Source organism: Dermacentor variabilis, chromosome 11 (genome assembly GCF_050947875.1).
Source record: "Dermacentor variabilis isolate Ectoservices chromosome 11, ASM5094787v1, whole genome shotgun sequence".
NCBI lineage: Eukaryota > Metazoa > Arthropoda > Arachnida > Ixodida > Ixodidae > Dermacentor > Dermacentor variabilis.
Window position 1 is genome coordinate 86455475 of NC_134578.1, and position 21309 is coordinate 86476783.

At 45.0% G+C, this 21309-nt stretch overlaps 1 protein-coding gene and 1 long non-coding RNA gene across 2 annotated transcripts; both read right to left on the minus strand.

Annotated features, from left to right (window-relative positions):
- Positions 1–927: 927 nt before the first annotated feature.
- On the minus strand, positions 928–4984 carry LOC142564708 (luciferin 4-monooxygenase-like). The gene is made up of 3 exons (XM_075675842.1): positions 4842–4984; positions 1619–1876; positions 928–1167 (listed from the first exon to the last, which is right to left on the minus strand). The coding sequence occupies exons 1-3, from the start codon at positions 4960–4962 to the stop codon at positions 998–1000; spliced, it is 549 nt and encodes a 182-aa protein (XP_075531957.1). The 5' UTR covers positions 4963–4984; the 3' UTR covers positions 928–997.
- Positions 4985–14014: 9030 nt separating this feature from the next.
- LOC142563167 (uncharacterized) lies at positions 14015–18875 on the minus strand. The gene is made up of 3 exons (XR_012824319.1): positions 18779–18875; positions 17965–18161; positions 14015–14175 (listed from the first exon to the last, which is right to left on the minus strand). It is a non-coding gene; the product is annotated as an uncharacterized LOC142563167 (long non-coding RNA).
- Between the last annotated feature and the right edge of the window lie 2434 nt (positions 18876–21309).

Here is a 21309-nt window from a genome sequence, read left to right on the forward strand (position 1 = left end):
CGTTCGGCGCGACAACGAAATGTGCGCCTGAGCAAGCGACGCACGCCTGAGCCTTAGAAACAGCTCGTTTCTAAGGCAACACCGCGTTCACTAGAGGCGCTTTTGTACCGCTTTGAAGCATGGAACTCGTGGCTCAGTTGTAACGTCTCCGTGTCACACTCCGGAGACCCTGGTTCGATTCCCACCCAGCCCATCTTGGAAGTTGCTTTTTATTTATGAAGTGCCTGCCTTGATTTATCGCTCACGGCCAACGCCGCGGACACCGACACCGACGACACCGGCTTTTCTGCGACACGAGCTCCTTAACGCTGTCGCGTTAAAAGCAGTTGCGCACAACCGCGGTCAAGAAGCATCGAACTTTATCCAAGTGAGAAGGAAGCCATTCAAACAAGCCTCTCTAGCCTCCACGGCGTTAAGTGAGTGCTCTGTATGGAACGGAGCATAGAGATCGCTGTTTGAGGTTCAGCATTGGAAAGCGAGCCGACGTCTTGCCCGTCGTATGGGGCGAACCGCCTTTATCCATCACCAAGGCAAGATTATAAGCAGTCTACGCTACCCGGCGCCCTCTGTCCCGTAAGTTTTCAGCAATGGAAAAGGTCATGGGGGGGGGGGGTAGCCCCAGTAGAGGAAGGCATCACGGCCTGTCGTGGAATCGTTCTACGAAACGTGGTTGTCCGTGCAGGCTTAGCTTCTCCTATGAGAGCTCCTATTCGCTCTCATATCTCCCCAGAGCGTCACCGCCAATAGAGGCAAGTCATACTCCTTTACTACAAATAAAACTTGTGCAACAATCCGGGATAGTGGGCCAAGAAAACTTCGATTTAAATATTTCGTTGCGAAAGTACATATCCAAAAAAGTATGTTCTTTCTGTTGCACTTGCCTAAGCTTATGAGACTAAAAGCCTACACCCAGCTATGAAGCACTTCTTTATTTCAGTGGTCGTATACAGGTATCTGACTAAAGATAAACTATTTGATGGTTACCAATTTTAAACGGTTAAGACTGCACAGGTAACATGTCTGCCGTACGACACGGCGCATCCATTCTTGGTAAAGAGGGTAGAATTTCGGATAAGAGGCGTCGCTTGATCTTCCCGAACCCACTCCTCGGAATGGCGTCAATGAAGAAAATACCACCATCCATGTCAGGAGCATCAGGCAGGTGTTCTGAAACATTCAGAATTACATTAGTGTCCCGTAAAATTCTACAAAGCCAGGCAAATTTCAGTCAAGGAATCACTAGCAGTCACTTACAGCTGCATTACCTGTGCTCTCAGATAAGCACATAAAAGCGTCAAATTTCAACGACTTCTTATGGTAATGCCGTACCCCGTAAATAAAATGGAATTCGAAGCCCAGAGAATCGCTCTGTACCATAAATGGTGGAGCAGGCGTCCACGTTCGGTATATGGATTCGGATCATCGTATTGTTTGCGGATATTACTAAATAACACGCTCATACAACGCAGCGTTGTCTTCTAAATTACAGGCCATTACAGGCCCTTAGAATTTTTTTGCACTTTCTTGGCTTTGTTTTTTTACCGCCAGCAGAGTACGTCCCCTAACTTTAGGTCCTCTACTTCTAAAGCACTCTCATGTCTGAAAAACCATACCGCACCTCTGACGAAGTTCTTGATCTCCTCTGCAAGATCTCGACTTTGCTCCTTGTCTTTCCTGGTGACAACAACGGCTGCAGGCAATCCTTTAGCGCAGGGGCGCGAAACCGGCACGACAGCGGCCTCGGCAACGCTGGGATGAAATGCAAGGCACTCCTCGATTTCAGGAAGTCCAGTACATATTTTGGTGGGTATTATGGTGGCCTTTACGCGGCCTTGTATGAACAGCCTTCCGTCTTCGTCGTAGTAACCGAAGTCACCTGATAGGACACAAAAATTTCGCAGTGACATTTCAGAATCGAGAAAGTGTCTGTTATGCTATGTACCACGAACATCGGTGAATGCTACTGAAGTACGTGAAACGGGACTAAGAAGCAACCGAATTTTAAAGGTGAAAAAATTCAGCAAAAACACACTGGACATCCCACAAAGAGCAGTCGAGACCAGCACGACTGGCGCTGACCAGCATCTGCTTTATTTTCCTTATGACAACGCATACACACACACACACATCTATATATATATATATATATATATATATATATATATATATATATATATATATATATATATAAATATATGCCCTTCATTATTTAACTATACGACTGCGCACGCAACGCAAAACAGAAATACGCATGTGACACGAGAGCCAGTTACCGAAGACGTGCGCATAAGAAATTATATTTCGCTGAATACACCCTATTTCTTTTTCTTTGTGTGGGAAGCCCTCCAAGGCCAACCACGAGCGTTCACCATGCTTGTGCCAAGAATCGACGTATCATCGATTTGATTCAGCTTTCGAACGAAGGTTTTCCCACCTGCTTGGGTCATTGGGTATTTCATGGTCTAATGAATGGCGCATCGGGCTGATGTGCTGAGGGAACATGATTCGAAACGAACCATAGGATCAACTTGGACCACTGGCCGCGTAGCATTGGTTATGCGCCGCTCTTCAGTAAGCCTCTTTGTCGCTGTGAATAAAACCGCCATGGACGCAGGATGAAGGGAGACGACAACACGGGGCGGTTGTCTTCCCGTCCTGTGTCGTGGTTTTATTCGCAATGTCTCACCAACTGGTCTACAACTTCACCTTGCTCTTTGAAGCCAACTTGGGTTACGGGGTATGTGCCGCCAGATATGTGTCACTCTGCAATGAACCTATCTGACGTCAACAACTTGTCTAAAAGGGTTCGTGCACTGCGTACGTCCCATTCATCAATAATGATAATGAAAGAAAAACCTTAGAAATTTCTCCGCTGCCCGGCGGAACCTAACTCTCGTCGCGCGCGGACTTCGCGGCTGTGCCGATAGATGCCGCCGCCAAGCTATCTGGTGCTACACTCTAAGAATAGTTTACACCCTTTGGAGTGCCCCTTCTGCCACACAACAATAATCGTCGTCTGTCTTGATGCGTTTCCTTTCTTTAACGCTGCGAGCCCGGTACTATCCAGTAACGAACAGCATGCGCGTTATCAACATGATAGCATTTCCTGTCGGCAATGATATCATGCTGATAACGCGCGTGCCGTTCGTTACTGGAAAGTAGCGGGCTCGCCGCGTTAAAGAAAGGAAACGCATCAAGGCAGATGACGATTATTATTGTGTGGCAGAAGGGGCACTCCGAAGGGTGTAAACTGTTCTTAGAGTGTAGACTGCGCCAAAGGAGCAGTGGGAAGCGTGAAATAAGAGCCCGGCTGCAGGGAGTTGTATACTAACCCTAGAGGAAAAGCTTGGCAAAAAAATAGCCAAACGTGGAGGCGCCGCCATGTTGCTAGCTCTCAGTGTTGTAGCGCAAAAATCATTCAAGATATGACGCGAGAACAAGTATTTACACATCGCACTTGTGTATGGACATTGTATAAAATTAATGCCGTGTACTTTTCAGAAACCTCCGAAGGCAATTTTGTGAAATTTTGACGTAGCCCTAGATCTTACGGTGCGTGAAAGAATTCTGTTTCAGGCGCTTGAACGAGATGGAGCCACAATGCCGAGGGAGGCTACGGATCATGTTGATAGCGCGTCTCGTCTAAATCGCATCTCGTCGCTCGCACCTGCGCGCCTGCACAGACTAGCAGCATGGCGGCGCCGTTGTGGCTGCCGATTTTAATGCGTGGGGGATATGGGGAGCATTTAACCCAGAGTAGGTTACAATGACGCTAGTGCTCGACACCATGCACGTTCCGGCGTTGGCGTTCCCAGTCATGTCGCTACACCACTGTTGCAGTCGCTTTATTGCTTCATAGCAATATTGCTTCATCATTAACGTGGACACTCATAATGAGATAGATTCTGAGGAATTTTTTTCGACATATTATGCGGGGGCTTCCTTTGAATCTCAGAGAAAAAAATGCCTGTGGCTTAGCTTAGGTTAAGCCCAGGATGCGAAGCATACTAGCCTTTATTTTAGTTGTTGAACCACTGTTTAGCCTGGTGAACTGCTGTTGCTTGGCTATATTTGGTTCGGCTAGACGAAGAAACAACTCATGCAGGCGAGCGTACAAGCTGAGACCCGGCTATGTAGCTACGCGGCCGCAAGCGAGCGCAAGAGTTGAGCCTCCGCTTTTGCAGCTGTTATGACGTCATATGGTAGCTAAGCGGCCGCGCGCGGCGCAGCAAGGAAGAGCGTGGTTGTGTGGCTAGCATGCTTCGCATAAAAAGCACCAGACCTTTTTGGTACTCAGTGATTGAAAGGCGACACTTGGAGTGCGTAGTTACCGAGGCACCTTTTGCGCCTCTGAAGGGCACCGAGAACACTGAGTAGATGCATTTTTGTATCGTATGAAGGCTAGAGCCTTTGTGATGCACTGTGACTGTATTTGGCTCGTCAGCGAACACCCAGCGCTCACCGGTGGAGCAAAAAGCCCCGACGGTCACGAGGTCCGGTTATGGCGTTTCAATCAGTGACCACTGTACACTGACTCAAGAAACTCGTTCGGTTGTCTACAAAGCAACCAAAGGCACTTGGCCCTAAAGTGAACATCAATTTTCCAGGTTCTTGGGGAGTTGGACTACTACAAACACTTCGATTAAATTGCTCTGTTTTCCTTCTAAACGCGTTTTATTGCTCCCCGTGTTGTATGACTAGGCAACTAATCATTAGCAGATACCACGTAAATCTGAGAAACGTTCCGAGTATGTCGAGAAGAACCGATGCCTTGAAATTCACTGTCCTTCTGAAACACTGTGGTCTTATACTCATAAGACCTATCGGGATACCTGTCTTACCTGTACGTATCCAACCGTCATTAGTGGTGAAGCTTGCGGTTGCTTCCGGATTTTTGTAGTAGCCGACCATAACGTGAGGTGTGTGAAAGAGCACTTCCCCTTGCTGGTTCGGCCCCAGCATGGCTCCAGAGTTCGGATCCACAACCTGGCAATGTAGACAAAGTCTCTCGTGTAAGCGCTATACCGCAATGTTTTCGACATGTGGTGTTCCTCGGAGCCCACTTTAATACCAGCAGCGTAGAAGCCCACTCTTTTAAATTATGCAATCACAAAATTTGGACGAAATTGTGGGCCCAACTCATTAACTGTGCTCAACAACGAGAGGAATATAAAAGGCAATATTCGGGCTGGTCATTTTTAGGTTTTGAGGAATCTTTAGGAACCGCCTTTAGCGGATAGCATAATTATTGTCCATGAGCTGGATTATTCGCAGAGGCGGGCATTACTAGCCCAAGAATTCGAAACACAATATCAACTTATTAACGAAAATGCACAAATAACCTTTTAATTAATAACTTTAGAGCACATACGGCAAATTTCAAATTCTAGCAGATGAGCTTGCAAGACATCCACTTGAAATAAATTTCCATTATAACACCGTTTTCAAAATATTGTCACGTCCAGGAAAGATAGACGATCTTTATTGAAGGGTGGCGAGTTAAAGCCAGTTAAAGTGGACCAAAACATGACTCAGCGAATTAGTAAGGATGACAGGGCTATGATGACAAAGCGGATTAAAATAAATAAAAGTAAATTAGGAGTAATCAAAGCAAATTTAGAAGACTCAACGCGAATTAGGAAGGATTCCAAAGCGATGTAAGAGGAATCGCACTGAATTAAGATGACACAATGCGATCGAAGAGCAGTGAAAGTGAATTAAAAGGAATCAAACTGAATTAAGAGCAATCAAAGCAAATTGAAGTGGATTACTAAGTGAATTAAGAGGATGACTAAGCAAATTAAACGGAATCAAAGCGAACTAAGAAGGAGGATGAAGCAAATTAAGGATAATGAAAGCAAATTGAGGATGATTAAAGGGAAAAGAAATCGAAGCAAATTATGAGGGATGACAACGCGAATTAAGTAAAATCACAGCAAATGAAGACGGATACCTCGGCGATTTAAGGTGCATGAATCAGCAATTAAAGTAGATGACTCAGCCAATTAAGATGCATGACTCACCGAAATAAAGTGGCAAATTAACGGGGCTAAATGAACAGGCTAATTACTCCTTTGGCACTTGGACTTTCGCCTTCAAGTCGTCTTAAGGATAACAGATTAGACCTTGTGATTCACTTCTCTCGAATTACCACCGACTCCATGCTGAAAAATTACAGGGTCTCTTAAGATCTCTCCTAAGAGGTGAACGGCGAAAGCCTGCTCTTCCTCCGCTTATCATTCACTTCTTCCTCTTTGCCTCTTCTCTTTCTTTTCTTTGTTTTAGTCATTACTGCTCACTACTAAGCATTTTTCGTAATTTGTTATCAACTGTGGTGATTACAAGCCGTTGTTAAACATGTTCGTCATATCATAGTCATTAGTAGTCATTACAAGTCATTTCAGTCAGTATTAGTGATTACTGTTCCTTAATAAGCATTCTTAGTCACTTCTAATCAATTGTAGTCGTTACAAGTTGTCGTTAGACATATTGGCCATTTCGTAGCCATCACAAGTCATTGCAAGTCATTTCCGTTATAATTAGTCATTACTGCCCACTAGTAAGCACTTTTATACATTTGTAATCACTTGTGGTCATTACAAGTGGTCGTTGGACATACTGGCCATTTTGTAGTAATTAGTAGTCATTACAAGTCATTAGTAATTTTCCGGCGGCTGCTGCTTACGGCGCGTCCATGCGGGCGCCGCATCTCGAAAGTGATCTGCGACGTGGCGAAAGTGTGCGCACGCGCGGCCCTCATCCTCAAAACGATCTGCGATGTTTGCAGAGCGGGCGTAGTGCCGGTAGCTTCGTATGCGCAGTGCTTTCGCCTTTTCCTTCGCGTTGAAGCGGGAGATGCACGAAAGTCAATTCGATCGCTGCTGCTGCCACGATTCCACCCTCCAGTATTTTGACAGCGGGTTTCTGCGCTCATCGAGCGAGATGTGTTCATGTATGCCTGTGCACGCATGACAGCGTTCTTGTTTATATAAAACACGTTGGTGGGTTAGTTGGTTTGAATCCATGATAGAATGTTGTGACTCATCGCAATGACCCCGGGAATGCCAGTCCCATCGATAGGCGTCCTTACCGAGTGTCTGCGACTGAACGCCACGTAATCCAAACGGAAGTCGAGAAAATGCTGACTAAGGACATCATGGAACCATCTACGAGTCCTTGGACATCCCCTGCGGTGCTTGTCAGGAAAAAAGACAACTGGGCGTTCTGTGTCGACTATCTGCATTTAAGCAAGATTACTAAGAAGTACGTCGACGCTTTGCCGCGAGCTGACGAAGCCGTCGGCTCTATGCATGCCGCACAGTACTCTTCTTCAATAGATCTTTAGTCCGGCTATTGGCAAATCACCGTTGACGAAAACGACGGAAGAAAGACCACCTTTATATAAACCCGATGTGCTCCACCAGTTAAAAGTTATGTCATTTGGCTTGTTCAATGCCCCAGCAACTTTATATCAAATGATAGCCTCTTTTCGTCACGGTTTCATGTGGTCTACTTCCCTGTCCTATCTGGATGGTATTTCATTTTCTCACCTACGTTCTTCAGTCATCTACACAGACTCTTGGCGTCAGCGCGGTTTTCGCAGTGAAGGTCTTCACCTTAACTCGGCAAAATGCCGCTTCGGCCACCAAGAGACCACTGTGCTTGGCCGTCTTGTCAATGCCATAGGTATACGGCACGTTAGCGCCTGCCAAAATTAGCGCCGTTACAAAATTTCTGACACCTCGTTCTGCTCAGGACGCTCGTTCTTTTTTTACCTTTCTTATTATTTTCAACGATTCATGAAAGATCTTGCACGGCCCCTAACCTGCCTTCTTCAGAAAGGCGTGACTTTTTCCTGGGTTCCTGAACAAGCTCCTCCTTCTCACAACTTATTGGACTAATGACACCACGGCCAGCGTTCGCTCACTTTGACGAATCTGCGGCCACGGAAATCCGTACCGACGCCAGTTTCCACGGAACCAGCGCAGCTATAGCCCAACGACAGCATGGTGAGAACTGCACTATTGCTCATATAATCCGCCTTTTTTCCTTTACTGATGAAACCATTAGGTCACAGAAAGTGAGAGTGTCTCGTTGTTGTTTGGGCCACCGTCACATTTCGCCGTTACCTCACGGCCGACCCTTAACCTTCATAACTGACCACCATGTTCTCTGCTGGCTGTCTTTCCTCAAAGATCCCACTGGTCGCCTCAGTCGTTGGGCATTGCGACTTTAAGGATGCTCATATAGAGTTGTTTACAAGTTTGGCCACTTCCACCAGGACGCAGACTACTTCTATAGCTACCTCTCGGATCTACCGGACACTGTCCTGAGCGACTGGAGCTCTTGTGTTCTTTCCATCTCTCAACTCTTCAAGCTCGATGCCGAACAACGCCTAGGCGCGTCTGTATGCAATATCTTCGAAAATGTTTGCTCCCACGCTCCTGATATTTCTCTCTGCTTTCTTGCACTCCAAAATGATACGCTATATCGTCGCAGTTTACGGCCTGACGGTCCTGACCTGTTGCTTGTCATCTCGGCTCAGCTCCGTTCCACTGTCCTGGCGCAAGTACACGAACGACCAACGGCGGCGCACCTCGTCGTGTCCCGCACATACGACCGCACAAGCCGCTGTTCCTACTGGCCTGGGATGTTCCGCTCAGTGCACCGGGACATGGGCTAGTGCGATCTTTATCAGCGCCGGAAAAAGTCCGCATTTCTGCCTGCAGGCCATCTTTAACCTCTGGACCAACAGTACGAGCGATTTCACGGCGTCCGCCTTGTTTACTTGGTTCATTTCCCGTATCCGACTCTGGAAGCAAGTGGGTCGCCGTTGCCACAGATGATGCGACGTTGTTTACCATTGCGCAAGCACTCCCTACTAACTGCACTACCAACGTTGCAGACTTCTTGCTGCATAACGTCATACTCCAGCACGGGGCTCCTTGGCAGCTTCTAACTGACCAAGGCAGACAGTTCATGTCGAGGGTAATTCTCTACATTCTGAAATCCTGATCGACCCAACATAAGTACCCTACGGCCTACCACATCCAGCCGAATGGCTTGACAGAACGTCTGAAGCGAACACTAACCGACATGTTGGCCATGTATGTGTCTGACTACCACCAGGACTGGGACGCTGCATTGCCATTTGTGACATTCGCGTACAACACTTCCAGGCATGAGACCGCTGGTCATTCCCCGTTTTTTTCTTTTATACGGTTACAGCCTTACATTATTCATGGACACCCTGGTGCCGTCTTTTGGGTGTCCACTCAATGACTACGCTTGAGATGTTATTTCCCTTGCCGACCATGCACGTCAAAGTGCTCGCACTCGATTTTCTTGCAACTCGATCACAACTCGACCGAGTGCGAGTTGCTCACACTCGATCTTTGGTGTTACTGTCCCACTTTTAGCCTCCTTATACATAATATAAATAAACCCCCTTTTCTATAGATCACTCCGTAACAATATTAATAAACAACATTGAGCTGCATAAGTTAAGATCGCATTTAAAATTGAGTTTGGTCACGGAGAATTGCCCCCTGTGGAACCAGAATGATTTTGTATGGCACTCGAGCACTCAGTGGGCTGGCGCAGCTGATAACACCTCCTCTTTCACGCTCGACTGGTTTTCTTCTTCTACTCTTGTCCTCTTCCTCTCCGCAACCCATGCGCACCTCAATCGCATGTGTAGTATATACACATGCCAAGCCACACATTTTTTTTGGTTATGTACATCACAACTTTCTTTGCCCGTGGTATACCTCATTAAAATGAAATAATTGAATTTATTTAATTTCTTTATAACTTTTCCTGGCTATTTATGTAAGACCATGTTGTTTCATTGTTACTTTATTTAGCAAGGGTTTTGACCCGCCGTGGTTGCTCAGTGGCTATTGTGTTGGGCTGCTGAGCACGAGGTCGCGGGATCGAATCCCGGCCACGGCGGCCGCATTTCGAAGGGGGCGAAATGCGAAAACACCCGTGTGCTTAGATTTAGGTGCACGTTAAAGAACCCCAGGTGGTCAAAATTTCCGGAGTCCTCCACTACGGCGTGCCTCATAATCAGAAAGTGGTTTTGGCACGTAAAACCCCAAATATTATTATTATTATTAGCAAGGGTTGACATACGCTCATACCACACGCCGCACCGCATGTCTTCCGCACGCGTGCGGTCTTAAGAAAAAACTGCGATATCGAGCACAGATGTCAAAATTTTCGTCTGCACTGCTTTTGCGGATCCATTGTAGAGTTAAATTTGTGCAGCTGTTTGCGACATGTGAAAATTTTCGCACGACCGCACGCGTACGGTGGACATGCGGTGCCGCGTGCGGCCTGAGCGCTAAGTAGGCCCTGAGCTACGAGATATGTCATAAAGGCAGCCGTCTGTTTTAAGGGTTTTCAATGTTCGCTAATGCATTTGTGGTAAAAACTTCACAACAGCATCTGTAGCTCTACAGAAGAATTAAAACTGTGTCTTCACTGCCAATGCTTGCAAGCTCTCACGCAGCGTGTTGGCCAGTACTGGGAAGATTCTGCGGATGGTCGCAGCGCAATAAACGTTTAATATTTACCGAAAACTCTCCAAAGTGAAGAAGTGGTGTTTTAAAAGATTTCTCATTTTGTACGCTATATATGTTGTTAAGCGTGTTAATTTTAAGTTGCATATTTAAAGAAAGGCTGCATTAACAAATTAACGGTTGGCATGTGAAAAATGAAAACGACCTCTGATTTCGTAAGACGGTAGCAGATCACAAAATTGGGCCTTGACTAGAAAAAACAGCTTCCATTCAAAAAGATTGTTCACTGATAGGGCTTTCGGTGTGTCTTTAAATGTAGCGACAAATGCAGACGCATATCTTCCCTGTTGGGAGAAATTGGGGATGAGGGGGCACTTAGCGGGAACAAAGTGAACAGCCAGCAACGTCACCAATGCTCCAAAAGGGAGGAGCTATCGTGGACGTTATCATACTGACTAAATTTAGCGACATCGTCGTAAAATTACCGACACTGATTTTGACACGTACACGCAGCGCCTTTATTGGAGGGAGCACACAAGCGCGTGGCGCCGCTGGGCTTTGAGTTCTCTTTACTGCTCTTTTACTGTGGCTTGGCGTTAGTATTGCTCCCGGCCGCCGACAGGTGTCTGTAGTAGCTTTGGAGAATTTCCTAGCAGCCTAGCGGCAGACACGAAACTCAAACCAGGCGTTCGCGCGTTGTTGTTCATTAAGGCTCTGTGCGTTGACTGCGGGGCGTAACAGTTCACTTCAGCCAAAGATATATATATATATATATATATATATATATATATATATATATATATATATATATATATATATATATATATATATATATATATATATATATATATACCAGAAGAAACGGGGTTAACCGAGGGGCCCGCTTTTTATTAGTCATATCATAAGAAGCCAACAAACACTGACACGAAGGAGTTTCAGTGTTTGTCAGTATATATATATATATATATATATATATATATATATATATATATATATATATAGAAAGAGAGAGAGAGAGAGAGAGAGAGCAAGTGGCTAACCTTCATTCGTGCTGCAGAGACTGGAAAGCCTACGTCACCAGCTGTGATCTCTCCGCTAGGCGGCGTGGCAAGGTAACCGCTCACTTCAGTCATTCCGTAGCAGCTTCGCAGCTCGGAAGGTGACCACGCTGACAAGATCGCCAACTTTGTTCTTTCCGTGATAGGTGTTCCCAGGCTGGTGAATTTCTTTACTAGCGGAAACGACTGCCCAGCTCTCTTAGCTTCAAGAACAATTTCAAGAAGTTTCGTTGGCGTTCCGTGCACGACGGTCACCTGCAAGTAAACGTTTTTCATCGCCTTTTGCTGGAGCACTGCGAACAACAAACATTTTTCTTTAACTTGAAAATAAGCAAAGTAGTGTAACGTTAACTTCCTACAGATTTTAGAAGACCAACCCTTAAGGGAAGAATGGTGTAAAGAATATCAGTCCTTTGCTTGTGTTTCGTATAACTGCCGCTCTTCCAAAAATGTGAATTCTGCTCCATTAACTATCCCAAGTGTCTAGTTCACCGTACTCACTCCCTCTACGCCAGCAACTTGGGTGGCAACATAGATTACGACGCCATTTGCAGCACGCACAAAAAAAAATTGGTTTTCTGCCTTCTACGCATCCCAGTGAGACAGTGTTGCCAAATGGAGGAAGCTCCTTAATTAGATGTGAACTGCGAAAACTTTTGCAATGCTTGTTCTATTTGTTTGCAATAGTTTGTCGCACTGTATACATATAGTCGGCGTGAATGGATAAAAGAAGCTCACAGCATATTTTACTGTATCTTTTGCTTTACTCTATCCTTTACTGCACGCTTTTCGGTGTATGCAGCCTATATTTCCTTTGCTACGTGGCAATACGTAGTTTGTTAATATTTCTATCGTGCCTTCTTGCGCACGTTCGTTACTCTTTGTAGAGTTCGTATTTAGCTATTCTTTGATAAACATTCGTATAGAAACGATGAAATCACAAACGATTGAAGAAATAGCAAAGCAAAAGATAACAGCTTTAATTTACCTAGAAAACTTAACAGTCCATTTCCAAAGCTTGGATGCATGACGGACAACTTCGTGCAGCTTTAGTTTTCGTGGGCAGGATTGCTACACTATAGGAATCATGAGTAACTACACGAGACGGAAATATCGAGGACTGTTTTGCTATTAGGAAAAGGGCCAGGTGCAACATCAGAGACCGGCATAATTCGACACGCCTGACGACATGCCATATGATTCTACAAAGTCGCATGATCACTATGACAAGCAAGTAAGCAACCAAAGCGGATACGTCCAGCAGAGTTTCGATCTCTATTTCAACCGTCTGGTGTACAATTATATCGGGGAGAAGGAACGCGACAGCTTGCTTTGGGAGACTCGCAGCTGTTGTGAGGGCAGATTTTCTGGGTTCAGGCTGTTAGGTGATCCCAGTTCCAAGTTTTGCCGGCGTTTGCAGGACAAGCAGCCGCAGCCAAAAAGAAAAGAAAACTCCAGGGCCTAAAGAGAAACACAATATTACCTTTTTTAGTGAACAATCATCTAGAATATTAACAAAAAAGTCATGCTTGGAAAAAAGATACCCCAGAGCAAAAGAAGGATGGCCTCGCCACCTTAACGTTTTCGAACGAGCTAGATGTGGTGGCTTAAATTTTGAAGTGATCTTTATTAATCTAATGTAATAGTGGACCGAAAGCGATTGCTTACATTCAGATTTCAAGGAGCTAGACATTGAATTTAGAGAGCTTCAAGAACCTTCACATAGGCAAAACTACCCAAGTGCTCGAGGAATACGGTGAAATTCATGACGTCACGGTGACGTTGGTGCGCTGGCTTTCAAAATAAAACGTTCCTATGCATTTTTTATTGCAAATAGCATTGTTTTCCTAATTAATCTATTCTGAGTGCGCAGAATAGCTGTCTGTCTGTCTGTCTGTCTGTCTGTCTGTCTGTCTGTCTGTCTGTCTGTCTGTCTGTCTGTCTGTCTGTCTGTCTGTCTGTCTGTCTGTCTGTCTGTCTGTCTGTCTGTCTGTCCGTCTGTCCGTCTGTCCGTCTGTCCGTCTGTCCGTCTGTCCGTCCGTCCGTCCGTCCGTCCGTCCGTCCGTCCGTCCGTCCGTCCGTCCGTCCGTCCGTCCGTCCGTCCGTCCTCTTATATTGGCCCAGTGTCCCAAGTTGTCTACCTGCTTGGCCTACTAGGTATGTGTTCCTGCACGCGATGCTGCCGTGTTCGTTACGTCATCTTCATTCCAGCTTCGGGATCTAACTCTGATAATGCCGTCGTCGTCGTCCCCTTTCTAACCCCGAACCTGTTAATTAACGAACCTACTTTACACACTCAGTTTATTATTCAACCTAGTAATGCGCTGAATTGTTGCTGAAGAAGCTTTCAGACAATGCTGAAATGATACCTCAATTTAGCGCAAGCTATCTGAAAAAGAGCCATAGATACGGACTACCTCACCTTGTGATCTCGAAATGCTGTGAAGACGTCAGGCACTGGATTGTATTTGTCGAGTAGCACAATTGTTCCTCCGATTGAGATGACGAAGAAGGCATAAGTAAAACAAACGTAAAAGGAAATGTTGCCTCCTCCAATGCACACATCTTCCGGTGCCGCAAGTTGAAATTTTCTGCAAGTGTCGGACTTCGACATTAGTCGATTCGCCTATAAATCAACTTGAAAACTAAACAGTACAATATTAATCGCTGCTCAACGCTTACCCTTCAACAGATGCACATGATAGGGTGCTGCATTTAACCTAAGGAGGCGAAGTTTTTGACTTGAGGCTGATACGCAAGCGTACTTAGTCTATTAGTTGTATCAATCTGGCTGAAGCAGAGAACTGCCGACAGCAATCGGTAGAAAGATAAGGAAAGATACAACGTTCTAGAAAAAAACACGGTTTCCTAATTTAACTGAGATATCAGTCTGTCCATTCTATCCAGCGTTCTGGGGACATCTTTTATAGCTATACTCAATCTATTACAAGAAGCCAACAAACACTGACACCAAGGACATCATAGGGGACGTTCGATATTGGAAAACGAGTGCCGTAGTAAATTGCGATGGTAGCCAAGTATTAGACATATATCCGAAGCAAGGAATGGCTCCTTATAATATGGCTAATAGAAATCGGGCCCCTCGGTTAACGACCTTTCTTCTCGTTTATTACATAACGAGGATCTCAAATCCGGCTACATTGATGCCTTCAGGTAGCATGTGTCATAGAGTTTCGTACAATGAAAGCGATTGTACCATCATGGGAATTCTGAGAAGTCCATGGGTTTGCCTAAACTTCGTCCTTTTGGCATCAAAAGGCTTTGTAAACTCATTTTCAACAATGTACTGCGTAATAAATAACTAAACAAACACCACTAAAATTGTCCGACGGCAGGATTAGAACACAGGAACTCTAGCACAGAAGCCTGATAATGAAACCATTAAGCCACGGACGCATGTGTCGACAAGCGAATGAAACGCCCTTATGAATTTATCGCGGACATGCCAGTGCCTTGAGACGCTTGGCGCGTTTCGATTTGGCTGCCTGGACAAGCTCCAGCGTTGCCATTAAAAGCAATTGTGCGTGTTCGCGGCGACTTTTGCACTTCGCAGAGCATAGATTGTGCTGAAATTTACGACAATTAGATTTATATAGCGTAATATACAAAGCCACAAGAACGTCTGAATCCACAAGCACGAAGATCAGACAAATCCACGTGCTTCCCATCATTACCATGGTGGTACAACGAATGCAGCACCAGAGTTCCCTCTAGTAATTATTGCATGAAACTCTAAGCCATGTGTGGGTTTATTGACCGGTTGCCGTCACCCAAAAAGATCACATTCTCGTGACGCCTGCGGCAGAAATTATGTTCTACATCCGCCGCCAAGGTGCGTGAGTGGTGGCGCTGGTTAACACTACAAGCTTAGTTCTAGTAGTAACATATAAATACCCAAGAAAGTGGATGCGGAAACGGTGCCGTGGTTGCTCAATTGGTAGAGCATCGCACGCGAAATGCGAAGGTTGTGTGATCGTTTCTCACCTGCGGCATGTTGTTTTTTCATCCACTTTCATGTCCAATAATTTATCGTTTCTTTATTGAATTTATTAAGCACAAGTAAATTCCCCTATGTTCTTATGATTCCACTATTGGCTTCTTATGATAGGACTAATAAAAATCAGGCTCCTCGGTTAACCCTCTTTCTTCTCGTTTATACTCAATCTATGTCACACTTTATCAAAGCATCAATATAAGGTACAATTGTATTAAGAACTTATTCAGCCAGCGACAGATTTAACTATATAGACAGGTTATTTTCAAACGAATTATAGAATCCTCTCTGCCGCAAACATACGTTTTAATAAATAATACACTTATATTATGATAATATTTTGCTTCCTCTTCTTAAATGCCATGTTTTGTTGTTAGAGTTTTCTAAGAGGTGCCATAGAAAAAAGTTTCTTTAGTAACAAGTTTCGGTAGAGGCTGCTTTTTCTTACCTTTCAACAGCCATTTCCCCTCAAGAGTTTTGTTAGTGAAGGCCTCCACTTGCCATGCAGTACATTTAACTTCCAGGGTAAGCATACATTTATTTTAGGACAAGATCTCCATGTATGAGACAGTCCCGTTTGCATTAGTTGTTGGTATCCGTAAGAAAGAGCAACAGTTTTTCACGAAGTGTGGGTCGTTCATAACAATACAAAGGAATGTCACATGAAGTAAGGCTCGTAGTTCTGTGATCAGCATGCATAACAGGAAATATACGCTTGCTAGCAAAACGTTACAGAGGCACTTAAGTTTTCTTACGTGCATTGAATGCGAAAGCAGTATGGCTCTACAGCGTGATACTCTCCACTTGGCCATTTGCTCGAATTTGACAAAGTCAATTCTGAGGGTGGGCCAAGTAAATTTCGGGATTTGAACACGAGTGAACTCAATTTGCGAATTGGGCAAAGTCAATTCCGTGTGGCCCACTGAAATATCGGGCGTCGGCCTAGTGAATTTTGTGAGTGACTCAGGCCAATTTTTAACGGGGGACAACTAAATTTTCGAATTTGGCAAAGCCAATTTCTTTTTAGTGAGGGACATGGCATCTGCGCGACGCCGTGGCTTTTCACCGTGGCAGTTCGCAGTGCGAACCGCAGCAGGTCCCGCGCCGGGAACGCAACGTAATCACTTGATCACGTGGGTTTTTGAACCATCGCACGCCGTATGCTTGCCTTGATTTTCCGCTCCATAGGGCATATAAAGATTTCGCACTAAAACGCGAGTGATGGCGCGTGCCTAAAGACACAGTTAAGAGGAGCGCGACCAATCGAGACCGCGACGTGAACGTGATGAAGAGCGACGGCAGCGGCTAACGCGCATGCTCGTTCAAAAGCGAACGTTTGTGCTGCCACGCCTTTTACGATTTCAGTGTGTCGTGCATGAGAAACTCGGCAGATGACAAGACCTCCAACAATAGGTGGGTGGCACGATAGCGCGTGTCAAGACTCCAGCCTTTTCAGCTCGCCCAAGCGCCCTCGCATCACAAGACCTCCAACTCAGCACGCGGCTGCGCGTACGCAGCGGAACCTTGCACAGCACGGTGACGCCGATGGCATGAAAGCCATCGTCGAACGTCGAGTGTCCGTGGAACTTTTGTTGCATTAAAATGTGCCTTTTCTATAGTTTGTTTAAAATTATACTTCTCGTACATTGCTCATTATTCACAGTGAATTAACCATTGTGGTTGTGCCATGAGCGGGAGAGGCGTGAAACGCAAGTACGCTCTGTTTCGCCATAGCGCAAGCTTCTAATGCTCTTGCAAATAATAATTACTGTTCTTTGATTTCATCCAAAATGCAGGCTGAGAACATGGTTTGGTAAACACTGTAGTTTCTCATGTTACGCGACGTTATTTAACTGATAGAGCGAACGTTTTTAAAGAGAGTGCAATGCAATTGATCTTTCTTGTTTCGCAACAATGAATCATTGAACATTACAGTGTAGAATAGCAAAGGTATCATAAAATTATTGCTCAAATGTTTCGGACAATTCACGAAGGTTCTGGCTAAGATTTCACAAAAAGGCTGACTCGATCATGAAATTAGCGGACAAAGGCACGTAGAACATTAGTTCATAGTGTTGATGCAGTGCGCAGCTCCATTATTTTTAAGGTTGTACTTTCATTGAAGTTTTAATTAAAAACATCGTATAGCCGTTGCCAAATGAAGTTTCGGCTTCGGCAGTCAGTTTGTTAAACAAAACCGCCAAATTTGGATTCATATCTAACTTTTCGGAGTCATCAAGACAGCCTGGACTTCAGAACATGCATCTTTCTTGTGTCACGCGATTGCGCATGTTGAACAAATTTTATTGGCTACAAAAAAGTGGCAGTTTGTATATACAAGGAAAAGAAATGAAGCTGAACTCACTCTCGGCAGGAAACTTGTGACAGGAACGTTTCCTCCGTGATTTCAATAATTTTTGAAACGCCAGTTGTTCCTGTAGTATGGCAAACAAACTTGGCCCCAGTTTGATGACCCAGAGATTCCCCGTACTTCGCAATTTCATTACTCGTAACATTCGTGACGTTGATGTATCCGGGTATGTCCGTGAAGGAGAACACTGACTGAAAAAAAGTTACAAAAAGCGATACTAGTAATACATTTATGGTCGTCAGTTTTTCTTTATGAGAGCTTGGTAAAAAGTAACAGTGCCACCAATGATCACTAAATAAGGTAGAAACCTGCCTACTATATTATCCGTTTGAGCGCCTTATCGGGATAACGCTAGAGAAAATGCTATATACCAATGCCAAATGGTGACGCTGAAATTTCGTGTGCTCACAGTTATGAATATTGCATTTTTTGCCACATAATTCTTTCCCAGTCGGGCTGCGCCATGACTAGCGTTGTGACTGATATGTTATGGTAAATGTAAAGGCTTGGGCTAACCTGATGTGTATAATAATAAAGTTGTTATTATAGTTGCCCAGAACAAACATAACAAAGCATGTAAACACATCGGCAGCGCTTAAGCCCGAGCGATAGCTTCGTAGGTGTCCGCGCACTTGCTCTCATGCCGCACAAAGACATTGTTATATGGTTCACTTAGAATCATCGCATGTAAAGGAGCCACTCCTACACTTCTCATATGCGGCGCGATTGTCATTGTAATGCAAGACAAGTGCTCTCCTTCGGAACACAAACGCAGCTACACTGTACATCGAAAAGGTGACACACGTACCTTGAACTTTATAGCCGATGATATGCGGTTGACGAGATCAACGTAAGGTTTTCCTGTGAGCAAGTGAGTTGCGTCCGTTCTTTTCGCGTGGTCAAGAAGCTCTTCTGCAGAGGGTGGGACATAGTTAATACAAGGCTCATATCGACCATATAAGTGAGATGAAGTTATCGATCTACGAATGTATATGTATGCATGTGGACGACTTTTGCTAGTATATATATGCCAGAATAACGCAGAATGAACTCATTGTTGGCCTTTTCGCGAGCACCCTTTTTCAATAAACGTGAACAAAAGTACGCTGAAGCCCATATCAGAAAACAGAAAATACGGGGGCAACCTTCGAAGAAGGGTGGCGTTTTCTGCAAGGAGGTGGGCCAGAAATGATGGCCTTTAAGTATAGGCCACACGTAGGCCCTCCTTCACGTTGTCAGTGTTTGCTTATCGCAGTGAAAACTGCAAAACACCGCACGATATGCGAATTAAATTTAGGAGCCTTGTTTTCAGAAACCGTATAATACTTGTCATGTGAAATTGTTTCAACTGCTCATCAAAATTTAGGCCAGCAAGGTCTCGTACAGCTAGATATTTCATAATGGTGCTTTTGTAATAACAGGTGCGAAATTGTGCTATTAATACGGTTTCAATTCTTAGCGTTGCATGTATGTGGAACGAAACTGTAAGTGGACAAACGGAGTCGAGAAATATAACTTAATGAGGATGGTTATAGATGAAGTTTAATCAATTCATCAACACCACAGCATCGTGTCACTGAGACATCCGTCACATATTGCTAATGGGAAACTATCTGCGTATACAGAGCATGCTGTATTCATGCTTCTGAAGAACAAGAACTTTTTCTCGCCATTCGCTTCTTTTTAAATGCGAGGAGTTTTCTTAAAACGCAGTTACGAGCATATATGTCATCACTAATCCACTGAACGAATACCATCACCTTATTGGGGATTCCTAAAGCATGAGAAAGAAGCATCGTATCATGAAATCAATTGCGTAGCTCTAGCTTGTTAAGTATCCCACGAATTGAATAAAGTCTAGACAATGCCTCCGAAATCGCAAGGCGCTCACCAATTGCTCATTAGCTCAGGAACTGTTGAGTGAGCTTTTCGAAAATTTTAACGTATCATTACTAAGCTTTCTGCACTATCACCAGGATCGGCACACATTCCTTTTGCTCGCGCAGCACTAAAATGCACCGAACCCTACCCATCAAGAGCTTCGTTGTAAAAATACACAAGCTGACATGATTGTTATGCCCGTCATTTGAGCAACCGTGGGCGCTGGCCACTAGTACCAGTTGTGTCAAGCATTGCAAGCCCAACTCGTTCAGCTGGTTAACTGTCAGAAACTGTTTTGTATGTCACTGGTTTTGAAAACTCCTACATTTTCATCTACCTGGGCCAGAGGGAAGCGGCGTACCGTGCCGTGGGACTATAGCTTGCCTGCTGATTATCACTAACAGTGAAACCACGTTTTGGTGGCGTTTTTCTAGGCTTAGCAGTGAATACACATTGGGGTGGTCGTCACTACTGTGCTGTACACAGGTGGCAAGGTAAACTGGTAGTTTCGTAAGCACAGGAACGTTTAACCTAGAGCGCTCTCCATGGGTATTAGATGTAAAAGTGGCTGTCTAGAGCCTCAGATGCTTAACTGTGAACCTGCTGTTTCAGGCGTAGATATGCCAATGACGATTTTGTTGACAAATAATGCCCGGTAGACGGAAGGCAGCAGCTGCGCTACTCACGTGCTGTAGTTCACGTGACCCACCTTCGCTAAACGTGACGTCAGATGTAACCAGCGTGGCACCAGTTAGCGGGATGCTGCAGGCTGCAACGAAACTGTCAATGCCATTCTCGACATGCACTAGAACGCGGTCACCGCTTCCGATGCCATGTGACCGAAACCCACTGGCGGCGGTCTTGAGTCGTTCCAGTAACTGCGAGTAGCTTATTTTGTCTTGTCCGTGTATCTGCGTGAAAATCGCGAGAATGGATATATGCACACACAACTGCAATAAACATTACATTCGTCAGGTCAAAGAAAGAGGAAATATTTGTGTCGTAGTTGTGAGGTATGCTCACGATCTCGTGCGCTCTGTATTCTCGCCACTGAGTTTGCGTTGAAGAGAGACGCGCTGTCCCTAGTCTTGAAAGCGATCTGCGATGAAGGCTCAGCATGACAAGTGCTGACAGCTTCGTGTGCTCTGTGTTCTCGCCGCATAGCTCGCGTTCAAGCGAGAGGCAGCACGAAGGTTAATTGACTCGCTGCTGTGGGCGCTATGTTGAAAGCAATCGTATCATGGTACAGACGGGCGAACAGACGATTTTTCTCGTTGGGTAGGCATACAAATGAATGCTTAGGTATTAAAGACTAAAGAATAACGGGGCTTCACGTACCAAAATCACGATCTCAATTTGAGGCGCGCCATCATGTGGGGCCTCCGGAAGAACTGGGGTTCTTTCAACGTGTGCAGAAATCGGAGTGCAAACATGTAAAATCCATCCTTCTTTAGGAAA